The sequence below is a fragment of the Leopardus geoffroyi genome, chromosome B4 (assembly GCF_018350155.1).
Source record: "Leopardus geoffroyi isolate Oge1 chromosome B4, O.geoffroyi_Oge1_pat1.0, whole genome shotgun sequence".
In the NCBI taxonomy this organism is placed as follows: domain Eukaryota; kingdom Metazoa; phylum Chordata; class Mammalia; order Carnivora; family Felidae; genus Leopardus; species Leopardus geoffroyi.
The window spans coordinates 78406790-78429110 of record NC_059341.1 but is presented as its reverse complement, the minus strand read 5'-3'; the positions used below and the strand labels follow the sequence as shown (position 1 = coordinate 78429110).

At 47.3% G+C, this 22321-nt stretch overlaps 1 protein-coding gene and 1 long non-coding RNA gene across 3 annotated transcripts; one reads left to right on the top strand and one right to left on the bottom strand.

The window, feature by feature from the left end:
* Positions 1–1703: 1703 nt before the first annotated feature.
* CELA1 (chymotrypsin like elastase 1) lies at positions 1704–19630 on the top strand. Of its 2 annotated transcripts, XM_045467139.1 has the most exons (9): positions 1704–1709; positions 2138–2197; positions 2877–2959; positions 4117–4217; positions 5095–5220; positions 6014–6150; positions 7421–7566; positions 18532–18681; positions 19476–19630. In XM_045467139.1, the coding sequence occupies exons 2-9, from the start codon at positions 2158–2160 to the stop codon at positions 19491–19493; spliced, it is 801 nt and encodes a 266-aa protein (XP_045323095.1). In that variant the 5' UTR covers positions 1704–1709; positions 2138–2157; the 3' UTR covers positions 19494–19630. The 2 variants fall into 2 exon arrangements, with proteins under 2 accessions (XP_045323095.1, XP_045323094.1); XM_045467138.1 differs by lacking the exons at positions 18532–18681; positions 19476–19630 and adding an exon at positions 11335–11878.
* On the bottom strand, positions 8315–22264 carry LOC123592158. Its single transcript, XR_006709611.1, has 6 exons — positions 21765–22264; positions 18898–18955; positions 15889–16009; positions 11980–12066; positions 8860–8976; positions 8315–8427 (listed from the first exon to the last, which is right to left on the bottom strand). It is a non-coding gene; the product is annotated as an uncharacterized LOC123592158 (long non-coding RNA).
* Positions 22265–22321: the final 57 nt, after the last annotated feature.

Below are 22321 nucleotides of genomic sequence, written 5' to 3'. Positions count from 1 at the left end.
CTTAAATCTTGCTTAAAACCTTGATGTTGTGCTCCTATCCCCCTGGTTCCCGAAGACTCTCACTGTAGCGTTAAATGGCTGGTCCCTCCTGGGGCTCTATTTCCTACTTGAAGAATATTGGCGCCATTGCCCAAAATAGCCAAATACCCCAGGAGAGATTCTTATTGTTAATTAGAAAAGTAATGGTGTAGAGGAGCCAGACGATACCGAAAGACATGAGTTTAAGAAGTGAAATTGATCCTCACGATGCCTCCATACCTCTTGACTCATTCCCTAGAAGTACCAACTTCCGGGTATAAACCCTTTCATACCCTTTTTCTGTGAATAACAAGCACACACGTACCCAGTACCGTATCATTTGCAATTTGATGTCTTCATCTAATATCCCAAGGACATCTTTTCATGTCAGTTCATTAAAGTCTAACTCATTCTTTTTAAAAGCTGGAGAGTGCCCCATCATTTGGTTAAACCTAATTTCTTTCACCTTTCCCTGCTGATGAACACTTGGGGTTTTTTTTTTCCAGTCCTGCGACAACTTGGTGACAACCTCTACCATAACCCGCGTCCTCGTACATTTATTTTTGTGCCTGTGTCTCTTTCAAAAGGATTGCAATCCTAGAATTAGAATTGCTTGGCCAGAAGAAACGCAATGCCTCAACAATTAAACCACAACTACTGTCTACGTCTGGCCCGAACGGTGTAAATGGGAGTCTGACCAGCAGTGGAGATGAGGCTGGGGCATGCAGACTAGGCACCAGTTGCTGGTTGCGAGGGCCTTAAGTGTCGTCCCTGAAGACTTTGGTTTTTATGCAAACACAGATTGGGTGGCCCTAGGCCAAGGGTACGGAGGTGAGTGTGACATCGACGGCGCCCTTAGAGGCTTACTTTGGAGTATGTGATATTGAGGGGTAATGTTTAGGTGGCCCTAAAGGCCTCCTCTTGGGCTTCTCATCCTGGAGCTAGAGCTGGCTTCTTAACTAGGGAGGTGGGGAGAGGATGGCCAAAGAGGCCCAGTTCCCCAGCCCAGCTCAGCTCAGCCTCTTCCCCATCTGCTTTTATTGGAATCCTGGCAGTCAGACTGGAAAGGGGGTCCTCCGGGTGCCCCGAGAGCCATAATGTGATGGCCCCGAACTCTATGACATGGCCTACAGAGCTCCTTCCTACAGCTTTTTCCAGGCCTCTCTTGCAACTGCAGGCATGAACCTTGGATTCTGGAAAGTGGCTAGGCCACAAAGACCCCCAGGTGAACCAGATGACTCTCCTGCCTCCCTCCAGGCTTCCTGGCTTCTCTCTGCCTCAATCACAGCCCCGCTCTTGGCCCTCTGCTCTGGGGCCTCCCGACCCAAAGTCCTCTGCCCGCCTCAAGGCGCCCTGCCCTGCCCCTCCCTCCTTTCTCCTCTCCCGACTTTGACAGTCAGGGCCCTTCATCACCTACAGGCCAGGCCTGTTCCTCACCTGCTCCCTCTGCCCTCCATGCTCACAGTGCTCAGACCATCTCCCTATCCTGCGGCTCCCCCTCCTAACCCACCTCATGGTCTCCTTCTCTGGGAGCTCTCTGGTTGGCTTTCTGAGTCTCCCCAAACCCGTTTCTTAGTACCTTCTTCTGCCAGAATTCTCTCCACCATCCCTACTTGGTTTAGTCCTCCTGCATCTACACCTCTGTCCTGGAGGCATAGCCCACCTTCCTCGTTGGGCAGGGGGAGGTCGTGGTCTCTTCTTTTTGCTAACTACTCTTCCCTCCTCCACACCCACCCCTTGCCTCCACCTCCTGGTGCACTGAATGGATCTCTGCACTTACAGTGTCACCGAGGACAGTAAGGCAGTGACAGACTGTGAAGGGAGCACCCTGATGGAAAGACCAGCCCTGGTTCCCTCTCTTTTTTTCTGAAAAAAGAGTTCACTGGATGCCTTTCAACTGAATGCAGATGCTTAAGTCAGCCCTAACCTGACCTTGTTCTGCCTTTGAACAACAGATAAATGAGTTTACTTGAAAATACATCTTTTCATTTGTATTTCCACGTCACCTGTGATTTTCCCCGGCCTTCCATCTGCAGCCCTGACAGCTGGCAGCAAGACGGTCAGCAAAGCTGCTGATAAGAGGAGTACAAAGAGGGCTTGGTTCATGGCAAGGGGGCAGTGGTCTACTCGGCCGGCAACATGCTACGCTTCTTGGTGCTCGCCACCCTGGTCCTTTATGGTAAGTGGGTCCTCGGGCCTGACTTCTACAGGGCGGAGGATTTGGACAGCAGAGCCAAAAGCTATCCTGAAGTCCAGGCCTGCTCTCTATCCCAGGGTGAGATGGGACACCCTGTGGGTCTAGCAAAAACTTTACCCTCCTGGAATCCAGGGTAGGAGCAGTGAGGGCCACTCTCCATGCAGGACCCTCTGGATGGCAGGGCCTTGAGCCACGAAACAGAGAAGGCTCTTTCATGGGTCTGGGCTTCCTTACCACCCTCATCGACAGGAAGACATCCTCAGCAGGTGTCTGGCTGGGATGTGCACTGCCGTCCTTGCCCCCTGGAGAATCCTGCCAAAGCACCGTATGTGTGGGTAGAGGGGTGAGAGGTCACCTCGGGCCATTGGGATGGCCCCGAGCAAGGCTGAGACCACAGGGAGCCCCTGGGGCCCTAGCCCAGTGATGTGAGATGGGTCCTTCGTAGCATGCCAGAGTTCTGGGGACACCTGGGGGGTGGGGGGAAGCAGAAGCCACTCAGACTCCCCTGTTTGGCGAAAGGGCTCCCATAACTCTCAGCTGGGCCCCTCACTTGCTAGGGAGGAACTGTGAATTCGCAGACAAAGCACAACAGCCACCCTGCCCCCCACCCTGAGCTGACCCCATGCTTAGTCATCACTCACTTTTCTTCTGCCCCACAAAGGACACAGCACCCAGGACTTTCCAGAAACCAACGCCCGGGTAGTTGGAGGGACTGAGGCCCGGAAGAATTCCTGGCCCTCGCAGGTGGGTGTTCCTTCACAGCCCCAGACTTCCAACAAAACGAGAGCTGCATGTGTGCTGGTATACAACATCATGTGTGTTTGTGCACATCCTTACCCACAAGTTCTCTAACTGTCTGGATTCTAGAGGTAAAAGGTTGAACGGGTCCAGGCTTAAGGTGGAAAAAGCATACAAAAGGTTTGGGGGAGGGGATCTGAACACCAGCCACACTTACTTTCCCAGGCACGCACCCAAACCCAAACCACATTTATGTTCCCAGTGGCACGCACAAGACTGCATGCCAGACCCACAGCTCCGAGTCCCAATACCCTGACACACACACACACACACACACACACACACACACACACACACACCACTCCGCACTGTGTGCCTCTGCATTCAAGCACACCCCCACCCCACCCCCAAGTAGAGCATGTAGCTTATTTGGCTATTTAAAGCGTTTCTACTTTCGTAACAGGGCAGCTAGGCTTTGAGTTAAGCAATTCTAAATGCGTAAAACTGGCAAATTAACTGGTGAATAACCACACTTTGAGAGGAATCATTCCAATTGGAATTCGATTCAGTTCACCGAAGTTTGCACCCGAATTTTCAGAAGTAGAGCGATGGTGGAATACGAGGTGCTGAGGAAGACATGAACTGATAAAAATGAATATTCCAGTGGTGGTTCTGAGTATTCCCTGAAGTGGGGGGACAGGACATGTCTGGAGGTCATTGGAAGGGGAGCTCTGGAGACCTAAGCCTGTGGGCTTAGGTGATGGAGCCATTCCATGGCCACGTTTCCTTCCAAGAAGGAACGCAGGTCAAAGGACCTGGGTTCTCGGCCCTTTGCACCAACCCCGAGTGGGGATGTCAAATACGCTGTGTGTGTGCCTTGCCCCCCCCGTCCACGTACACAGCAAACATCACCCAACAGTGGAGCACTCCCTGCTGATCCCGGGGCCGTCTGCACACCCCTTCTCACCGCCACTCCGAGGAGCCAATAGCGACCGATCAGTAGAAACTGACAGGTCAAATGAAACCCATTTGCCATCTCTGGCCCACAAAGCTGGAGAATGTTTGGAAGGATGGAAGGAATGGAAAGAAGTGTAATATGCAGTTTGGGGCAAAGCCTTTTAAGAAACGCCAACCTCTCCCTCCTTTCTCTCCTCCCCTTCTAGATTTCCCTCCAGTACCTCTCTGGGGGCAAATGGTATCACACCTGTGGGGGGACCCTCATCAGACAGAACTGGGTGATGACAGCTGCTCACTGCGTGGACCGGTGAGAAAAACAAAACCCAGCTTTGCTGAGCCTCTGGAAGGGGAGAAGTCTGGCTTTTCTGGAGGAAGATGTATCTTTGAGCACTCAGGACAAGCCTTTAAGGGGGTGTTGGGGGGCCTGTGGGGAGGTAGTAGACTATAACGAAAGGTACAGATTTTGGCATCGGGCAAGCTTAGGTTCCCATCCCGTTTCGCCTTCTACCTTTGTGCCTTTGGATGACTTCCTTAGCTTCTCTAAGCTCTCATTCTCTTATTTCTAAAATGGGGTCATAATACCTACTTTGCCGAGTTATTGTGAGGATTAAGTAGGTCAATATTTAAGTGCCCTGTCAATGCCTGGCTGGCAATCATTTTTGTTCGTATGTGTCTTGAGCAACTGTTCTCAAATTTGAGCATGGATCAGAATCACCTGGAAGGCACAAATCAGAGCTTCTGATTTGGTGGGTTCAGGCTGAAGGCTGATAGTCCGCATTTCTCACAAGTTTCCAGGTTATGCTGGTGCTGCTGGCCCAGGGATCATGCTTTAAACTATTGGTTTATCCTTCCCTCAAAATCTGTCTGTGGGCTGAGAGCCATTATTTCATTTATGTTCACCATACCTCTCCCAGGTTATGAGATACTCAGCCTCTGCTGCTAGGTTTTAAAAATGGGGCAGTGAAGTTGCTGGTAGTTTTTGTCACCGCCACAAGTTAGTAAATTCGAGAACGAGGGGGCTTGCTACTTCCTCGTCTTCCAGGCTTTTTCATCTGCCCTCTGCCTGGGCCAGTTACGAGGAGTTCTTGTTCTAAAGATAAGATGTGAGATGGCTTCCCAACTTTTCTCTGAGGGAAAAGAGCCCCCTGGATCACTCAGGGCTTTCTGCTCTTCTCTCACTCCAGCAAAATGACCTTCCGTGTGGTGGCTGGAGAGCACAACCTGAGCCAGAACGATGGCACCGAGCAGCGTGTGAGTGTGCAGAAGATCGTGGTGCATCCCTACTGGAACAGCAATAACGTGGCCGCCGGGTAGGGACAGGGCTGGGCTGGCCTTGGGCTGGAGGTAGGGGGCTGACTGGCCAGCAACAGGGGCTTGGCTTCCCTCTCACGTTCATTCGGAAGGACTCTGAGAATTTAGCTTTTGGGAGGCTTGAGAATTTTGGCAGGCCTTTGTGACTTGTTTGATCTAGGCTGGTTTGCGTGATTGGGTCACCTGAAACTCCTTCTCTGCAGCGTTCAAGGTTTCCATTTCTGCTGTTACTTAGTATTCATTTCAGGGAATCGACTCCGTCAGCAAAAGTAAATGTCTTAAAATGAATCTGATCTGAGAAAACTCGTGCCAGACTGAGCCGTACGCTTTGGGAAAGGAGGTAGTTAAACTGGTGGTCAGTGCTGGGGGGCGTGGGGGGCGGGGAGCGGGTTCAAGGAGCTGGGATATCGCCGCGGAGTTTTCAGACCCACGCGGCACGGTAGGTCTTTCTTCCCTGAGAATTCTTCTCTACGGCCAAGATCACAGCACTCGGCTCCTTTCTGATTCCCCATTCATAACTGGGAGACGTAAGCCCCACTACCACCACTGAGGTCGCAGAGGCCACAGCTAGACCACAACACCTAGACCTCACCAGCAGGTGCTGCTGTTGGACAAGTAATATCCTACAATCCAGCTGTGTTTGACGGAGTCGGAGGCCGAGCAAACCAGCCTCCCCCTTTCTCCGAGGTGTTCCTTTCGAATTCTATGGGCACACAAAGGCTTAGTGAGGGCCGCCCCGCGTGCCGTGCCGACCTTGACGGAAGGCCTGAGCAGGCTCGTTTCCTCCCACAGCTATGACATTGCCCTGCTGCGCCTGGCCCAGAGAGTTACCCTCAACAACTATGTGCAGCTGGGTGTCCTGCCCCCGGCAGGGACCATCCTGGCCAACAACAATCCCTGCTACATCACGGGCTGGGGCATGACCAAGAGTAAGTCGCCTGCCTTGGCAAAATCCACCACACAGGGCTTGAGTAGGTAGCTGGGCTTCTGGGGAGCATTTTTCTGTAGCCCTAGGTCGCAGCCCTAGTCAGGGACGAGGAACCAGAGATCGAAGAACTGGTGTGTGAAATCGAGCTAAGAATAGGCCATGGAACAGTCAAGTCAGAGATTCATAGAGTCTTATAACTGAGAAACAAAACAAAACAAAACATACCACCTTCCCTCACGGCGTATTTTTACAAGCCTCTCATCTTATAACCTGAGGAAACTGAGGCCCAAGAAAATTAAGACCACATGGCTGGTTAGTAACTAGTTCACTAGAGCCAGGACCCGGGTATCCTGGCTCCCACTCTGGTGGTCGTTACACCATCACGCTACCTCCAAAGTCGCCGGGCTGTGGGTTGGGGTGAATAAACCAGAGGTAGCCGTAGGTCCAGAGGAGTGAAGGCAAAAGAGAACTCAGCTAGCTCTCTTCTGCTCATTGCGGGAAGAGTTCGGGTAGGCAATGCCATCCAGACAACACAGAAAGGTAGGACGGGCTATGAGCAGAGATGGTTAAGAAGGGCAGGGACATTAGGACTGACACAGACATCTGTCAGCCAGGAGGCGGTATTTGAGCTCTGGGGGAGAGGCAAGGCCTTGCCACAAGCAGCCAGTCTGCTGGGAAAACCTGGAGCTGACAGAGAGAGAGAGAGAGAGAGAGAGAGAGAGAGAGACATCCTTCTAATGCAGCTGCTCTCAGTTCACTTAATATCATAGTGGTTCGACCTCCTGATCTCTATAACATGAAAGCATCGTTGTAAGGATGCAGAGAAGTAATTCATGTGCAAAGGCTTTGAAAAGTCCAAAGAGCCAGATAAAGGAAAGCTGCAGCAAGCTCTTAGGAAATGAAAAGAAGGGTGTATGGTCCCGGTTCTGCTTCGTGGGGTTTACAGTGTGAAGTGAAAGCAGGGGAGTTCTCGACAAATACGACCATTCCGGTGACTTTAAAGTGCTTTCCTTTTTTGTAAGCAGCAGTAGGGAGATTGGAGGTTGGGGGTTGGGAGCTTGGGAACAGTGATCAAGGATGAGCCCTGAAGGAAGGGGCCTGTAGCTTGCATATAAAGTGGGGAGGAGAGAGGATCTGTGGCACGCCCTGGAAGGAGCTTGCCCTGAGTTCAGCTTTCACTGGAGCTTGGGAAGGCTTGGGAGGGTGTGGAAGGCTCCCCCCACCCCCGAGGGGGTTTGGGGCTGACCTCCAACGCTGTGTGTCCTGTTCAGCCAACGGGCAGCTGGCCCAGGCCCTGCAGCAGGCTTACCTGCCCAGTGTGGACTACGCCACCTGCTCCAGTTCCAGCTACTGGGGCTCCACCGTGAAGAGCACCATGGTATGCGCTGGAGGAGACGGAATTCGCTCTGGATGCCAGGTGAACACATGCAGGAGGCATCAGGAATCGCAGGCTGGGCCCCTCCCCTCTTGGCCTCCCAGCCCCCGCCCCCAACCTTTTCCTCACTCCCTTTTCCACACCTGCTCCCACCCCCTGTCCAGACTCCGCTTGCTACTCTGGCGTCTCAGTGAGAATGAGTCTGTGCCAGGAACTCGGCACTCAAGGAATCTCCTGAAATTCACCTTGCCTAATGCCCTGACCTCAGAGGCTTGGATTGTGGCCCAACATTTGCGTGTTGGTGTATGTGTGCGTTCTTTGGAAGTTGTTTGTCACCTAGACTTTTTATAGCCTGGAGTGGTGGTGGTCGTAACTGTGAATAAGAAAGCTCTGTTCCCATCGATCCCAGCTTTCCTTGTACCTCCTTCTCCACCAACCCTTTACCTCAGCAGTATTTCCAGGAGTATATACGGATGAATGGGGCAGGGGAGAGCGCACAAAATAGTGTTATAATCATTTATATATATGATACATGGGATCCTCTTCTCTTTAGACAAAATCAACCAGCAGCGTACCATCTTATAGATTTCTTGATGCAGTTCAACAAATGTTCTTGATTACCTATTAGAGGCCAGGCACTGTGCTAAGTGTTAGGGATACAAAGATGACTCAAATACAGTGTTTTAGTGGAGGAATGGCAGGAGCAGACATACGATAGAACACGTAATACAACGTGGGTAAGTGTCATAATAAAGATACGCGTAGGGTGATATAGGAGCCCAAAAGATAGGCACTTACCTGTACCTGTTGGGGTCAGAAAAGACTTGCTTCCCCCCAAGAAAGTGGAGCCTGTAGTGAGTCCTGATGGTTAAATGGGAGAAAGCCAGGCATAAAGGGGAAAAGCTGTTCAGAGAGAAAGAGAAATAGCATGAATGAGGGCATGGGCCAAGAAACCATCTAGAACACTTAGAGAATTACAGGGCGTTCCCTACAGCTGGAGCAGAGGTCAGAGCCCACAAGCCTCCAAATCCACGGCCTGTTTCTCTGCAACCATTCTATAGAATGCTTTTTACATTTTTAAATGGTTGGGAATAAATGTACAAAAATAATGTCATGACACATGAAAAAGATAAGATTCTAATGTTCATTAAAGAGCATTTAATTGGAACGAATACAGCCATACTTGTTTATTTACATATTATTCACGGCTGCTTTGATAGAGTTGAATAGTTGAAGCAAAGACTCCACAGGCTGCAGAATCTAAAATGTTTACTATTTGGCCCTTTATAGAAAAAGTTGGCTGCCCCTTGGGCTAGAAATAAACTATTACCATACCAGAGAAGGTCTGGAGAGGACACTGAAGGCAAGCAGGAGCCACATGACTTAGGGCTTCAAGTGCCATGTGCAGGGGAAGAAAATTTTTCCTTCTTCCTTCTAGGTTCTTTGGCTCACCTAATAATTAAATTGACATAGGACAGATTAGCAGGAGAAAAACGAATTTAATCTCATATGCGCAGGAGCTCATAAAAATATGAGACTCAAAGACCTTTCAGACAAAGAAATAATAAATCTGTGAAGCATTGGCAAGACAAAGAAGTTTGGGTTTGGTGCAAATTAGTGAAGACCCAACAAGGTGAGGTAAGAGGGTTTGTTCTATAGCCCTGAATTCCCTATATCCAGCCATAAGGATGTCTCTTTACCTCCTGGTATGGGGGGGTACCTTTCACATGGGAGATATATTTTCTGCTTTCCGAGAAACAAAGTAGGGTTAGAATATCCTTCTTACATTGTCGGTGCTTAAGTAACTTTAATTCAAAATAATCGATGTCCCAAGGTGGTATATTTTGGGGCAGCCTGCCCTAAATCTCCATCACATGCTTAGGGACATGAACTTTATCTCTTGGGCACCGGGAAACCATTGAAGAGTTACAAAAAGGAGAATAGCATTATCAGAGTTGCCTTTTAGAGGTATCGTCTAATGACAAGGTAAGTGTGTCTTTGAAGAGGGGAAGGGTGGACGAGAGACAGGTTAGGAGACTATTGTAATTATCTAGGCAATAAATTTGAGGGCTTGAACTAGGGTAGTGGAGAGGAGGGAGAAAGGAGGAGGATCTGGAGTGACTTCCAGGCATCCGGTTTAAGTGATTTAGGGGAGGGGTTTGCTGCCTCCAATGACAGAAGGTTTATAGGATTTGGGAAAGAAGGTGATGAACTTGATTCTGAACAAGTTGAGTCTGAAATCCCAATGGGACATTCAGGTATAATTAACCAGTAAGTAATTAGATATAAAGAAGAGAGTGTGGGGAGAGCTGGGCTAGAGGTACAGCAGATGAGCTCCACTTCCCACCCCAGCCACCCCCATCCTGCAGGGGAAAGGTGGTAGAATGAGAAAAGAAAGAACAGTGAGTTGAGGAAAAACTGTGATAACATGAATACTTGAATGCTGCAGGGGTAGGTGGAGGACAAAGAACCCATAAGACCTAAGAGGAATGAGAGGTGATAAGGGTTTTCCAGAGTCTCCGGAAATACTAACGTGTCATACACAGTATGACACAGTGCATCCAGGAGCCACAGTAGATCACTGAAGTGCCGACTTGGACAGTTGGTGGGTCACTGGTAACTGGCAAGAACAGTTTCAGTAGACTGGAGGGGGCAGAAGTTTTACTGAAGGTAAGAAATGAAGAGTCAACAAGAAACATAGTAAGGAATGGAGAATGCTCTTCCACGAATCTTGGGTGAAAGAGAGGGACCAAAAAAAAAAAAACAAAAGTCTGGTAGCTTTAAGGAAGATGACAAGTCATGGAGGGGCTGAATATAGTATGTTAAAATTGAGTGTGTTAATAGGCAGAGAAGAAAGCGTCTTGTAGAGTCAGCGAGAGGAAATAACGGATAGCACAAGATCCCAGAGGAGGAGCGATGGAACCAAGAGCACAGGAAGAGAGACACCAAAATGTGCGCAGATATGAAAGGGTGTGCAGGCTGGGTGGCTGGAGCATGGCAGGTGTTTGCATTATTTTGTCTATGTACTTATGAAATAGGAGTCAGGTTGGATGCTGATAATGAAGGTACAAAGGTTGTATGGGTCTGGATTAATTCAAGTGAGTAGGACAATGACTGACCTCCAAGATGTTACTGATAGAGTGAGGTTGCAGACCGCACAATGACTAAGTGAGCGTGTGATTCACTCCATTTTACTCAAGACCCAGTTGCAGGGATGCGTTAATCCAGGGCTGGGTTTTCCTGCATTACTGGAGCTAAAGGACAAGACTGCAGACCAAATGCAAGGTCCGAGCTAAGTGGAGTGTTTCTGGTGAGCACCTAGAACCATGGAAGTAAGGTGACCAACTCATCCCAGTTTGCCCAGGACCTTCCTAGTGTGAAAACATAGAAGTCCTGTATCCTGGGAGCCCTACATGCAGGTAGAGACTGATAGGTAAGCACTTCTCTTCCAGGTCCTCACCAGCCAGCTTCCCCCATTACCTTAAGGTTTAACCTTTCTGAGTTAATTCACTTTCCCTCTGCTCTCTCAGGGTCTTTTTTTTTTTTTTTTTTTTTTTCAACGTTTATTTATTTTTGGGACAGAGAGAGACAGAGCATGAACGGGGGAGGGGCAGAGAGAGAGCGAGACACAGAATCGGAAACAGGCTCCAGGCTCTGAGCCATCAGCCCAGAGCCCGACGCGGGGCTCGAACTCACGGACCGCGAGATCGTGACCTGGCTGAAGTCGGACGCTTAACCGACTGCGCCACCCAGGCGCCCCTCTCTCAGGGTCTTAAAGTCTGAATAAGTAGCGTACTTTGCTATCTGCAGCCGCTCTACACTGACAATTCTCTGAGGCAGTTGTGTCTCCAGATCCCTTGCCACTGGAGTTTCCCAAGAGTGTGTCTTCTGGGTTTTCAGACTTCTGGGTCCCCCAACTCTTCACCTCAGAATGGATCCGCTCATTCCCACCGAGCTCCTTCCCAGCTCTTCCTTCTGCCCTCAGATCCTCAGCCACACCTTCCATCTCTCCAGAGCCTGTGTCTCTTTTCAAGTCAATTAACATAAGATGATAGTGTTATATGTAATTTAATTACCTTCCATTCCTCTAGCCCAGAAACACTCTCAACCCTCTATTAGAATTTGGGTGGAAGATTTTTAGGTTGTTTTGTTTGATTTGTTTTGAGTGCAGTAGTCTAAAGAAAACATCCTCTTTTCCTAAGCAGTAGTTGGGGTGTGGTACGGCTAGTTCCTTTTTAAAAGAATCATCCCCAATTTGAACTTTTGGTGTCTTTTCCTTTAAACTTCAATTTTTAATGAGGCTATATGTATTAAATTGCTTAAGGTGACAAATAAAACTATGAGTTTAATGATGGAAAAGAACAATCATTGTGTTCCTTCCACTCTTCTAGATCTCCCTCCCCAGAAGGGACCACTTTCAACTCTTGTCAGCTGATTCTTTTGGGGTCTCCATACCTCTATAAATATAAACGCTTGTATTCCTACTTTTCAGTTCAGGCATTATGGGTGATGTGGATCTCTCTTCCTTTTTCACAGAGGTACCTGTTAAATAACAAAAATTCAACTGAGTAAATTTGAAGATCAAAGTGGCTTTATTCAAGGACTCAGGAATTGGGGAGCACCCCATCTAGCAAATAGAAAGGAGCTCCATCAAGCTGCAGAAAAGGAAAAGTTTTTAAAGGCAGAGAGGGAGCTGGAATAAAGGAAATTATTAGTAAAGAATGCCTTGTTTTAGGCAAGGTTGTCCTCCCAAGGGGAACAGAGAGGGTCTCTTAGCAGATTATCTCCTCGTGCTGACCAGGAAATTCCAGTTTGGCTGGCTGAAGGTCACGTTTCTGAAAGAAGCTGAAGCTGCAATTAGATTAGGTGTTAAGTCTTGGTGGGGTTTAGCACAAGTGACTCAGTTTTGGATCTACTGTCTCCTTAACAATTCCTCGCTTTTGATCAGATTCTCAGCTGACAGGTACGATAAAAATTTATGGCATTAGTGCTACTCTCAGCAACTGCCCTGTAGTTCTCACTGCTTTTTGTGAAATTTTGTTGATCCTTTGTGTGGTATTCACAGGTCATATGGTTTTTTGCTTAATCTCTGTGATATTCACAGGCCATGACTTCAGGTTCAACGATCTGTAAGTTGCTCGTTCTCTTCATTCTTTTTCTGATGTTCCTGTTTTGGGGAGATCATTTTCTTGGTGATTAGTGGCTGTGAACATGCATTTAAAACATTTGACAGAGTAACAATGGACAGGGGAGACTATGATGATTACTATAAGCGGAATACTTCCCAGTGTTTAGAATGCACTTTGGAGCCATGGTCCCCAACATCCAAACCAATCAAAATCAAGTAAGTCAAAGAAAGACCCTGTTGTAGCAGTCACCCTTGTAAACCACGTTGGCTTGCTCAGTGATCTTACTTAATTGAGTTTCAGCTTCTCCAGAAGTGTTAATCCAGCATAACAGGTGGTATTGGCCACAGTACAGACATCCCCTCACTCAGCTAAAGATAATTAAGGACTATCCTATCATCAAGAATAACTTATGGGGCGCCTGGGTGGTTCAATCAGTTGAGTGTCTGACTCTTGGTTTTGGCTCAGGTCATGATCCCAGGGTCATGGGGTCAAGCCCCACATTGGGCTCTGTGCTCTGTGCTGAGTGTGGAGCCTCTTGAGATTCTCTCTTTCTCTCTCTCTCTCTCTCTCTCTCTCTCTCTCTCTCTCTCCCTCCCTCCCTCTGACCTTCCTGACTCACTCTCTCTCTCCCTAAAAAAAAAAAAAAGAACTTTGGCTAGAGAGTCTAAGGATTTTTATTGGGCAGCTATTGTCTTGGCAACAGATTCTACAATATCTTTAAGAGTTAAAGAGAGGTTTCTGATCATATGCTCATGTACCTTTACTCCTAACCAGGGAAGTGTAGCCCTGCCAAAGGAAGTGAATCCTGAATCATGAAAAATTCCTTTCTAACTCAATGATCTAACTCGATGATTCCTTTCTAACTCAATTCTTTCTCCAACTCGGTGATGTAAATCCAGGGCAATTGTACAATGAGGTGTCTTAGTTCATTTGTGGAAAGCCTAGGGGCACAGTTGGATAACCTAAAAGGCATTTCCTGGCTATGTGCTAGCTATCTTGTCATTCATAAGCCCAAGGGGAGTGATAATTACCACAAAGACAACCCCTCTCAGGGCACAAAACACTTCTCAGTAAGATGGCACTGTTAATGGATTCATTCTCAGGGATTGTTGCATTTGTCCATTCAAGCCAGGAGTCAGTTAGGTCTTCTCTCAGCCTGAAATAAAAAGTTGTTCTAAGTTCCAGAGGTTATCCCCCTTAGCCATGGCCCAGGAGATATGGATGATGGCATTATCTTTCTAGGCCAGCTCCAGAGTGAAGGAAAGAAAGGGAAGAAGAAAGGGTTTCGTATTTAGTCAGTTAAAGTATGAAGTCTTGATCTGGCATCTTGGGAGAAAGCAAGTCTACCTCCATGTCAGCTACTTCTCTTCCTAGTCACTTTGGCTGGAACATCTCCAGTGTTTGTGTAGGACCCGATGTCAGGTGGGACCTTCTTCAGCTGTGAGATGCATGTCCAAGTCCCTGGAGTCTGACCACCATCTGGGTGGTGAGGAGGACCTAGGGTAGTCCCTTCCAAGGACTTTCAGGAGCAATCTGTGTTCTTATTGATTCCAAATCAAAAGGGTGAGAGAAAATTGGAAATGTTAATTTGAAGAGTCAGAGCCAGATTTTTTTAGGAAACTAGAAGAATTCAGGATCCAGTTTATAAGTATGTAATAGAACCTTGGAGACAATTAACATGATTAGAATCTAATACAGATGATAGCGTAAACATAAGTTCTTCTCTCTACACTTACCTTCATTTTTTTACAGAAGAATTAGTTTGTTTACATTAAACTCTGCCTGATTATTTACATAAGTGCAGCAAGAATAGTGACTGACCACGTAAGTTCTTTTTAAGACTGCTTTGCTGGAATCTTTCAAGTAAAGTGCCAGGTCAATCTTTCCGTGAGGCTTTATTGGCTCTGTATAGTCAACCTTAGTTTCTTTCTTTTCTTTCCTTCTTCCTTTTTTCTTTTCTTTTCTTTCTTTCTTTCTTTCTTTCTTTCTTTCTTTCTTTCTTTCTTTCTTTCTTTCTTTCTTTCTTTCTTTCTTTCTTGTTTTGAGAGAGAGACAGAGGAGGGGCAGAGAGAAAGGGAGAGAGAGAATCCCAAGCAGGCTCCATGCTGTCAGTGCAGAGTCCAATGTGGGGCTCGATCCCACGAACTGTGTGATCGTGACCTGAGCCGAGATCAAGAGCCAGATGCTTAACCAACTGAGCCACCCAGGCACCCCAAGTTGATCTTAGTTTCTTGAAAGTGTCTGGTCATATCTGAGTCTATGCATAATGTTCTCAAATATGGTATTCCAGTCAGAGCTTTGGTAATATAACCAATGTTTCTAATTGTGTCTTGTTACAAGGAGATCAGATTCTCATTGAACCTGTGTAAACAACTAACTGTAGCATCCCTGGAACAACATGGGTTTGAAACTGTGTGGGTCCATTATATGTGGATTCTTTTTTCAATAAATATACAACAGTAAGTGTATTTTCTCTTCCTTATGATTTTCTTCATAACATCTTATTTTCTCTAGCTTACTTTACTGTACGAATACCATATATAACACATCTAACATATAAAATATGTGTTAATTGACTGTTTCTCTTATCAGTAAGGCTTTTGGTCAATAGTAGGCTACTAGTAGTTATACTTTGGAGGAATAAAAAGTTATACAGGGATTTTTGACTACACAGGGAGGGACAGTCAATGTCCCTAACCCCTATGTTGTTCAAGGGTCAACTGTATATTGTCATGAAAAGACTACTTGAGAATTTTTGAATTCTGGAGGGATCAGGTAGGGAAAAAACAAGTAAATGTTTCACCTTTGGTCACAAATGTATATCTTACCAAATTGTTGATAGCTTAAGAGAAAAGATAAAAAGGTTTCCTAAAATCTGGAAAAGAAAACATTAGACAACCAGTAGTGTTTTAAACAAGAAGTCATACAAATGATAATCATCCTCTCCTCAATTCACTCATGCCCATGTAATTAACATCTGTCCTATTTGAATCCATTTTTCCCACTAGTTCTGGAAGTTCTCACCCAGTTCAGTTGCTTGATCTGAAAGTTATCAGGAATCTGTATTCTAGAGTACCCGTTAGATTCTTTTCCATGAATTTCTCTGAGGATAAAACACATTTGCAGGAAGCTTTTGTAAAACAGTAACTCTCTGTACATGATAAAAGACCAGAAATGCCCATTATTAAAGATGTGATGAGAGTTCATTCTTAATGGAATTGACAAAGGGACTTACCCATGGCCCTTGGAAATGGTGAGAAAGACAGTAAACTCAGTGTTTGCAGAGTTTTATGCCTGTTTCTTGGTGTCCCCAAAGCTGTCAGAAGTGCCCTTTGCTCTGGCCTCTGCCACCAAATCTGTTAAATAACAAAAATTCAGCTGAGTAAATTTAAAGATCAAAGTAGCTTCATTCAATGATTCATGAATCAGATAGCATCTCCTCCAGCGAACAGAAAGCAGCTTCATTGAGCTGTGGCAAAGAATGCCTTGTTTTAGGCAAAGTGGCCCTCCTAAGGGGTCTATCAGCACATTGCCGCCTGGCGTTGACCTAAAAATTCCAGGTTGGCTGGTTAAAGGTCACATTTCTGGGAGAAACTGAAGCTACTGTTAGGTTAGGTATTAAGTCTTGGTGGAGTTCAGCATAAGTGACTTTATTTTGGGCCTGCTGTCTCCTTTTTAACAGTTGGAACAGAGTGCGTTGTGATCAAAAGCAGCATTATAAGTGAGATTACATATATCTTCATGGAGTTGACGGCTGTTCCTGGCTGTCTCCATCCTTTCAGAAACAGGCTTGGCACACACAAGCACGCATATGCTTTATTGTGGGTCGCTAGTCCTGTGTTCCTTTATTTCTCTTTCTTCTTTGATGCTGCAAATCCTTCAGTGAGTTCATGAGAAAGGGAAGCGTTTTTGGGTTTTTTGTTTTTTTTTTTTTTTTTTTCCCGTTCCTCCCCCCTCCCCTTCTGGCCATTACCACTCTGTTCTCTGTATCTATGAGCTTGTTTTGTTTTGTGTTTAGATTTCACCAGTAAGAGGGATCATCCTGTATCTGCCTTTCTCTGACTGCTTTCACTGAACACACTGCCCTCGAGGTCCATCCACATTGTTTCAAATGGCAAGATTTCCTTCTGTTTTAAGGCCTGAACTCTCATCCATGTTGTATTCTAAAATCACTCATTTCCTGCAGAACTTTGTTTTCCCTGGAGTTAAAAACTGTCTTTAAATCGGCAAAATATATGCCCATTTTATCACTGATTCGGCCCCACACTTCCCCACTAATTTGTTAAGTGACTTCTTTTACCCTCTCCTGACCCCAGTATTTTGTGTTTTTGTATGGGTTTATTTGCATTCATCGTGAGAGAGCCTTGGTGGGTTTTGTCATTTTATTTATTTATTTTTTTTTTAATTTTTTTTTTTCAACGTTTATTTATTTTTGGGACAGAGAGAGACAGAGCATGAACGGGGGAGGGGCAGAGAGAGAGGGAGACACAGAATCGGAAACAGGCTCCAGGCTCTGAGCCATCAGCCCAGAGCCTGACGCGGGGCTCAAACTCACGGACCGCGAGATCGTGACCTGGCTGAAGTCGGACGCCTAACCGACTGCGCCACCCAAGCGCCCCTGGGTTTTCTCATTTTAGAAACTCCAGAACTTTGGTTCTGAAAATGTTTGTTTGTTGATGACTTCTTTCCTTCCATTTTTTATAGTCTCTTTCTAGAATTTCTGTTATTCACCTATTTACCTCCTTAGACGGTCCTCTTATTTTCTTAGTTTCTCTATATTTTGTTTGTTCTACTGTATCTTCCAATCCTTCCAACATTTCATTTCTACTATCATACTCATAATTTCCGAAGGCTCTTTTTGTTTTCTGAATGTTTCGTTTTGCAGTATGCTGTTCTTGTATCATGGATGCAATACTAATCACAGGTTTTTATTGCTTGTTTCCTTCTCCCTGCGTACCCTTGGCTGCCCCTTCATTTTTTGTTTATTTCTTTGTCTCTTCGTTTTGAATTCTATTTTTCTCTTAGAGGCTTTCTTCAGATGTGTGGTACTCCTTGACCATCTGCTTTCATTTCAGAGTGAGGTAATAAAAAGCTGATCAGTGGCCGTGAGCCTTCGGTGGGATTCATCCACGCTGAACTGGTCTGTTGGGTGACCTAGTGAAGGTCTGGTGGTTTCAGTGGAGGACCTCTAATGGCAGGATCTTTAGGTCTTCCTTCTTGTGCTGGTCAGATTTTCCAGAGAACTATCTTTTGATTTTCTGTCTGGAATTATAGAACTGGCATCCTGGGAGCTGAGTAAGGAGGAGAGCGTCCAGGTAAACCCAGGTTCCTCTGATTCTAAGCCTGAGCATGTAACCGTTACCCAATGTATCATTTTCTCTCCCCTTCACCCCAGTTTAGTTTCATGTGTTGACTACTTACCCTGTGTCTAAAGGCTAAGTCTAATTAGAACCACTGGTCTAAATGCTGGGGATGAAGACATCATGAGGACACCCTACTCCCCCCACTCCCAGGTTCGATTTAAGTCAATAAAAGCTATTGAGCTTAAGATATTCAAAGTTCTATGCTAGCACTGTGGAGAGGAAACGTGTCAGTAAGACACAGTCTCAAAAAGCTGTTTCAAAAAGCTCATAGATAGGTGTGGCAGGTAGAAACAAATTATGAAACCAAAATACAAGGCAGAACATGACCTAAGTACAGCAAAAGAAAGGACAGGAAGATGAGATTCATCTGGATTGTGGGGATATGAAGGAAGTAGGGATTTGAACTGGAGCTTTAAAACTGCACAGGGTTTGCATGCAGAAGTGGGGTATAAGCAAAAACAAAGGTCCAAAGATTTTAAAATGGAGTTTTAGGACCCTCCTTCTCCTCCCTGCAGGGTGATTCTGGGGGCCCTCTCCATTGCCTCGTGAATGGCAAGTATGCTGTCCATGGAGTGACCAGTTTCGTGTCCAGTCTGGGCTGTAACGTCTCCAGGAAGCCCACAGTCTTCACACGGGTCTCTGCTTACATCTCCTGGATCAACAGTGTAAGTCCTCTCAAATGACAGGTTGAAACAGGGTCACCTGGAGACCCATACACTGGCGGGGCTGGGGAGCAATAATTGGACAGGGAGGCCATCATCTTCCTTACCACATTCGTTTACTCCTTTCTCTTGCCTCCATGATGCATTTCCCCTCAATAATGCTGCCATCCCAAGTTCCCCTCTGCATACCCGCTCAGCCGACATCACCCAAGTGCTTACTGTTTAGGGTAAGGTGGTGACAACAGCAGACCTCAACCGGGCATATGGCAGTGCTGTCCTAAGTCAAAGCCAAGAGAAAAACAGCTTCAGAAAGTCCTGCGTGCACCTGGGAAAGGGAAGAGTCACTAACATTTTCTCCCATGAGCTCTTTCTAAGGGCATTATGAGAATCTGCTCTACCCTTTAGCAAGAGGTTTTACTACCTCAGATGATGCTTGAAGGTTAGATGAGGCTTTACCTACACTGACCTAGTGGTAGCTTCACAATCATCCCACCTATGCCCTCTAGCCTTCAAACACACTCTGGAGTCTCGTGGCGTGAACTTTGATTCACAACCATTGCAAGGCCTATTCTTGCCACTAGGTGCTACATATGTGCCTAGAACATTGAATTGTCCTGACACAGCTGAGACCTACTTCCTACCATACCCCTACCCTCCCTCCCCTGCCCCCCCCCCCCAACTCCCTCAACTCCCCTCAGAAACCCAGGGCCGGGCTACACTCAACCAGGAGCCCTGAAGAAAACAGAAGGGAGGGAGGCAGGAGTTACTGACTGTGGACATATTGGCTTTTCCTTCAGGTCATTGCTTCCAACTGAACGTCTTCCTGAATCCCATGGCCTTCCCAAGATGATGCTTAGACCCACGAAAGGACTTGAGGCCATCAAGGAAAAAAAACATTGTGAGAGGCCATTGAGCCAGATCCAGGAAAGCAAATAAAACTGAATATGCATGATCATCCTGAGTCTTTTTGTTCGCCATTAGGCCCTCTAGAGGAAATGGAGTTATAGGACCCAAGTTGGATTTCACATTTCTGTGCTGGATCTTCCATTTACTGCCATTTCACAAACTCTTTTTTGCATCCTTTTAGGACCCACCTAGCCATTAATCTGCCCACCTGGCATTTCTCCCATGTACATTTGCTATATGCAAAGGCACAGAGTGCTTTCGAATGTTCTTGAGTGACGAAGCGTGCCCTGACTCTCCCAGGTAGATTGTGGGCTCATCCTTCTTTTGTTCCCCCCTCCAGTGCCTAGAACAGGCGCTCGCCCCACGGTTCTGGGCGATGATAACTGCTAGGATACACTACAGATCGGAGGATAGGCTTCAGTAGTAGGTCAGATGCCAGCAGACAAAGAAAGTGACAAATTACAAAGGAGGCTAGGGAGGCGAGAATAGAAAAAAAAGAAGATACTGAACGAAGAAAGGAAAGGGTTGAGCAGAACAAAAAGGGAGAAGAGACCGCAATACAGGGCCTCCAGCTAAGTGTGAGTCAGCATGTCAAGGCCAGAACTGAAATAGACAACCGGATCCAGGGTTCTGTAAACCACAGAGAACTGGGAAGCTGATAATTCTGCCTCATCCTGGCCGGGGCTCAGTCTGTTGGAGTGGCCTACAATCGACCGAACAGGGAACCGAAAGAAGGCTAAGAGGTTGAGAAGCAGCTTTTCATTGCGATCACAGAGGACCAGACCGGAGGGAATAGGTAGTTAACATTATAACAGGAGAAACCGGCTAAGACTGGTCCTGGAATGTGCAGGCTGCAAAGTCAGCAGAGGCCTCTGGGACAGCGTAGGCATGCACTGTAAGAAGCTGGGTCAGGACGTCTGCGTCCCCATCTTAATTCCAACACCGAGGAACCGGGGAACCTCTGGGCAAGTCACCAGCTTTTTCTGACTCACTTTCCTCCTCTAGTTAACTTCTGAAGATCGTCCGTGCTCTAAAACCACAGGATTTGGTGATCATCAATTTCAGTTCCCAAGAGACTGGCATGGAAGAGAGTTTCTTAGGAAGCAGTGGCTGGGGGCTGTGTGGCTGAGGATGCCGTGGACTCCTGTGAGTGACATCGGTGTTGCCTTCCTTCTGCTAGTGACAGACCTGTTATCATCACCATCTTCTCTCAGTGTTCCCACAGCACCGCCATCCTCTGGCCTTCTCCCCTCTTCCCACCCAACATCAAGTCCTTCCATTTTCTGTACTCTCACCCCTTCTAGAACAGCCCCACGACGAACATCCAGAATAAACCCTAATGATGTAGAACCTGACAATTTTGTATCCACCTCTATAAATGCATTAAGCACATAATACTATAATCGTCTGATGACCAGCCCATCTCCACCTTCAGACTTCAAGCACCTTGAGGTCAGAGACTGCATTTTTAAAAATTTATCTTGGGGCGCTTGAGTGGCTCCGTAGGTTAAGCGTCCAACTTCGGCTCAGGTCATGATCTCACAGTTCATGGGTTCAAGCCCTGCGTGGGGCTCTGTGCTGACAGCTCGGAGCCTGGACCCTGCTTTGGATTCTGTGTCTCCCTCTCTCTGCCTCTCCTCTCCCCCCGCCTCTCAAAAATGAACAAATGTTAAAAAAAAAAATTTTTTTTTGTTTTAATTTTATCTTGGTTTCCCAACACCCAGCAATGCCCGGCACACAGCTGACCCTGAGGGCAATATGTCTGTTTGGGGGAATGGCCTGTAAAACAATGGAAGACAAGCCTCCCTCTCCACACTCCTCAGGAAATTATTTTGATCCTCTTCCCTTCCTGGAGGAATGTTACCTCCGCTGTAAAATCCGTGAGTAAATGGTTCCTCCAAACCTACTGTTCCTAATTTCCAGCTATCCCCTCAAGGGAGACAGGAAGTAACTTCCTTTCGGGAACCTTCTCCCTCGGGAAGGCACAGATGTAATCTCAGCAGCCTCGTCCCCACTTTCCTGGTCTGTCTTCACTCTGCCTCCACCCAGTACAGGCCCTAGTCTGTCCAGCCAGAAAGTCTGCCCCCTCCCCCCCCCCCCCCCCCAGCACAAGCTTCCATTCTCTCCTCCCCAGTCCTTCCAGTAAGATCCTCTCCTTTCCCGGGGACCCCCATTTCTACCTCTGGCTCAGTTGTTGCTCCCTTTCAAATCCGCCTGTGGAGTCCTGTCCCTTTCCGCGCTCTATCCCTACCAGTTCTAGGTTTACTGCCAACCTCTCCGCAGAGGCTTTCCATCTTGAAAATCCCTGGCACCAGAAGCGCATTGTACTCGACAACCCAGGAGACGTGCCCGCGGACGTGAAACACGTTTCCCCGATGTGGTCAATACCCGTGCGAAGTGGAGATCGCGATCTTTTCTACCCCATCGTTCCAGTGGCTTCCCGGTGCTGAGGGTTTCGGCGAATCGGCTTTCTGGCGCCAACGTGTCCTGGCTCGCAGGAGAAAACTCGGTTCCTTGGGCTGGCGCGCCCATCCCTCGGGCCGCGCAGCACTGACGCTGGGCTTGAGTGAGCGCCGCCTGAGGGCAGGCCCAAGTTTCCAGCCTCCTCCTGAACAGGTGCAGCCCCCAGCCTGGGCTCCAGAAGTGCCCGGTGGCCTGGGGGGGGGGGGAGGGGGGGGCTGAGCGGCGGTGGGCGTGGGGGCCTCAGGGCCACCGTGGCTGCGCTGGGAGGAGGCCG

What these genes read in the sequence shown, in the direction of transcription:
- CELA1 (XM_045467138.1), top strand. Translation starts at nt 2,158, where the DNA reads ATGCTACGCTTCTTGGTGCTCGCCACCCTGGTCCTTTATG. An exon ending in GGGCTGGGGCATGACCAAGA is followed by an intron (nt 6,151 to 7,420) that starts GTAAGTCGCCTG and finishes TGTCCTGTTCAG; the next exon opens with CCAACGGGCAGCTGGCCCAG. An exon ending in GAATTCGCTCTGGATGCCAG is followed by an intron (nt 7,567 to 11,334) that starts GTGAACACATGC and finishes TGCTATCTGCAG; the next exon opens with CCGCTCTACACTGACAATTC.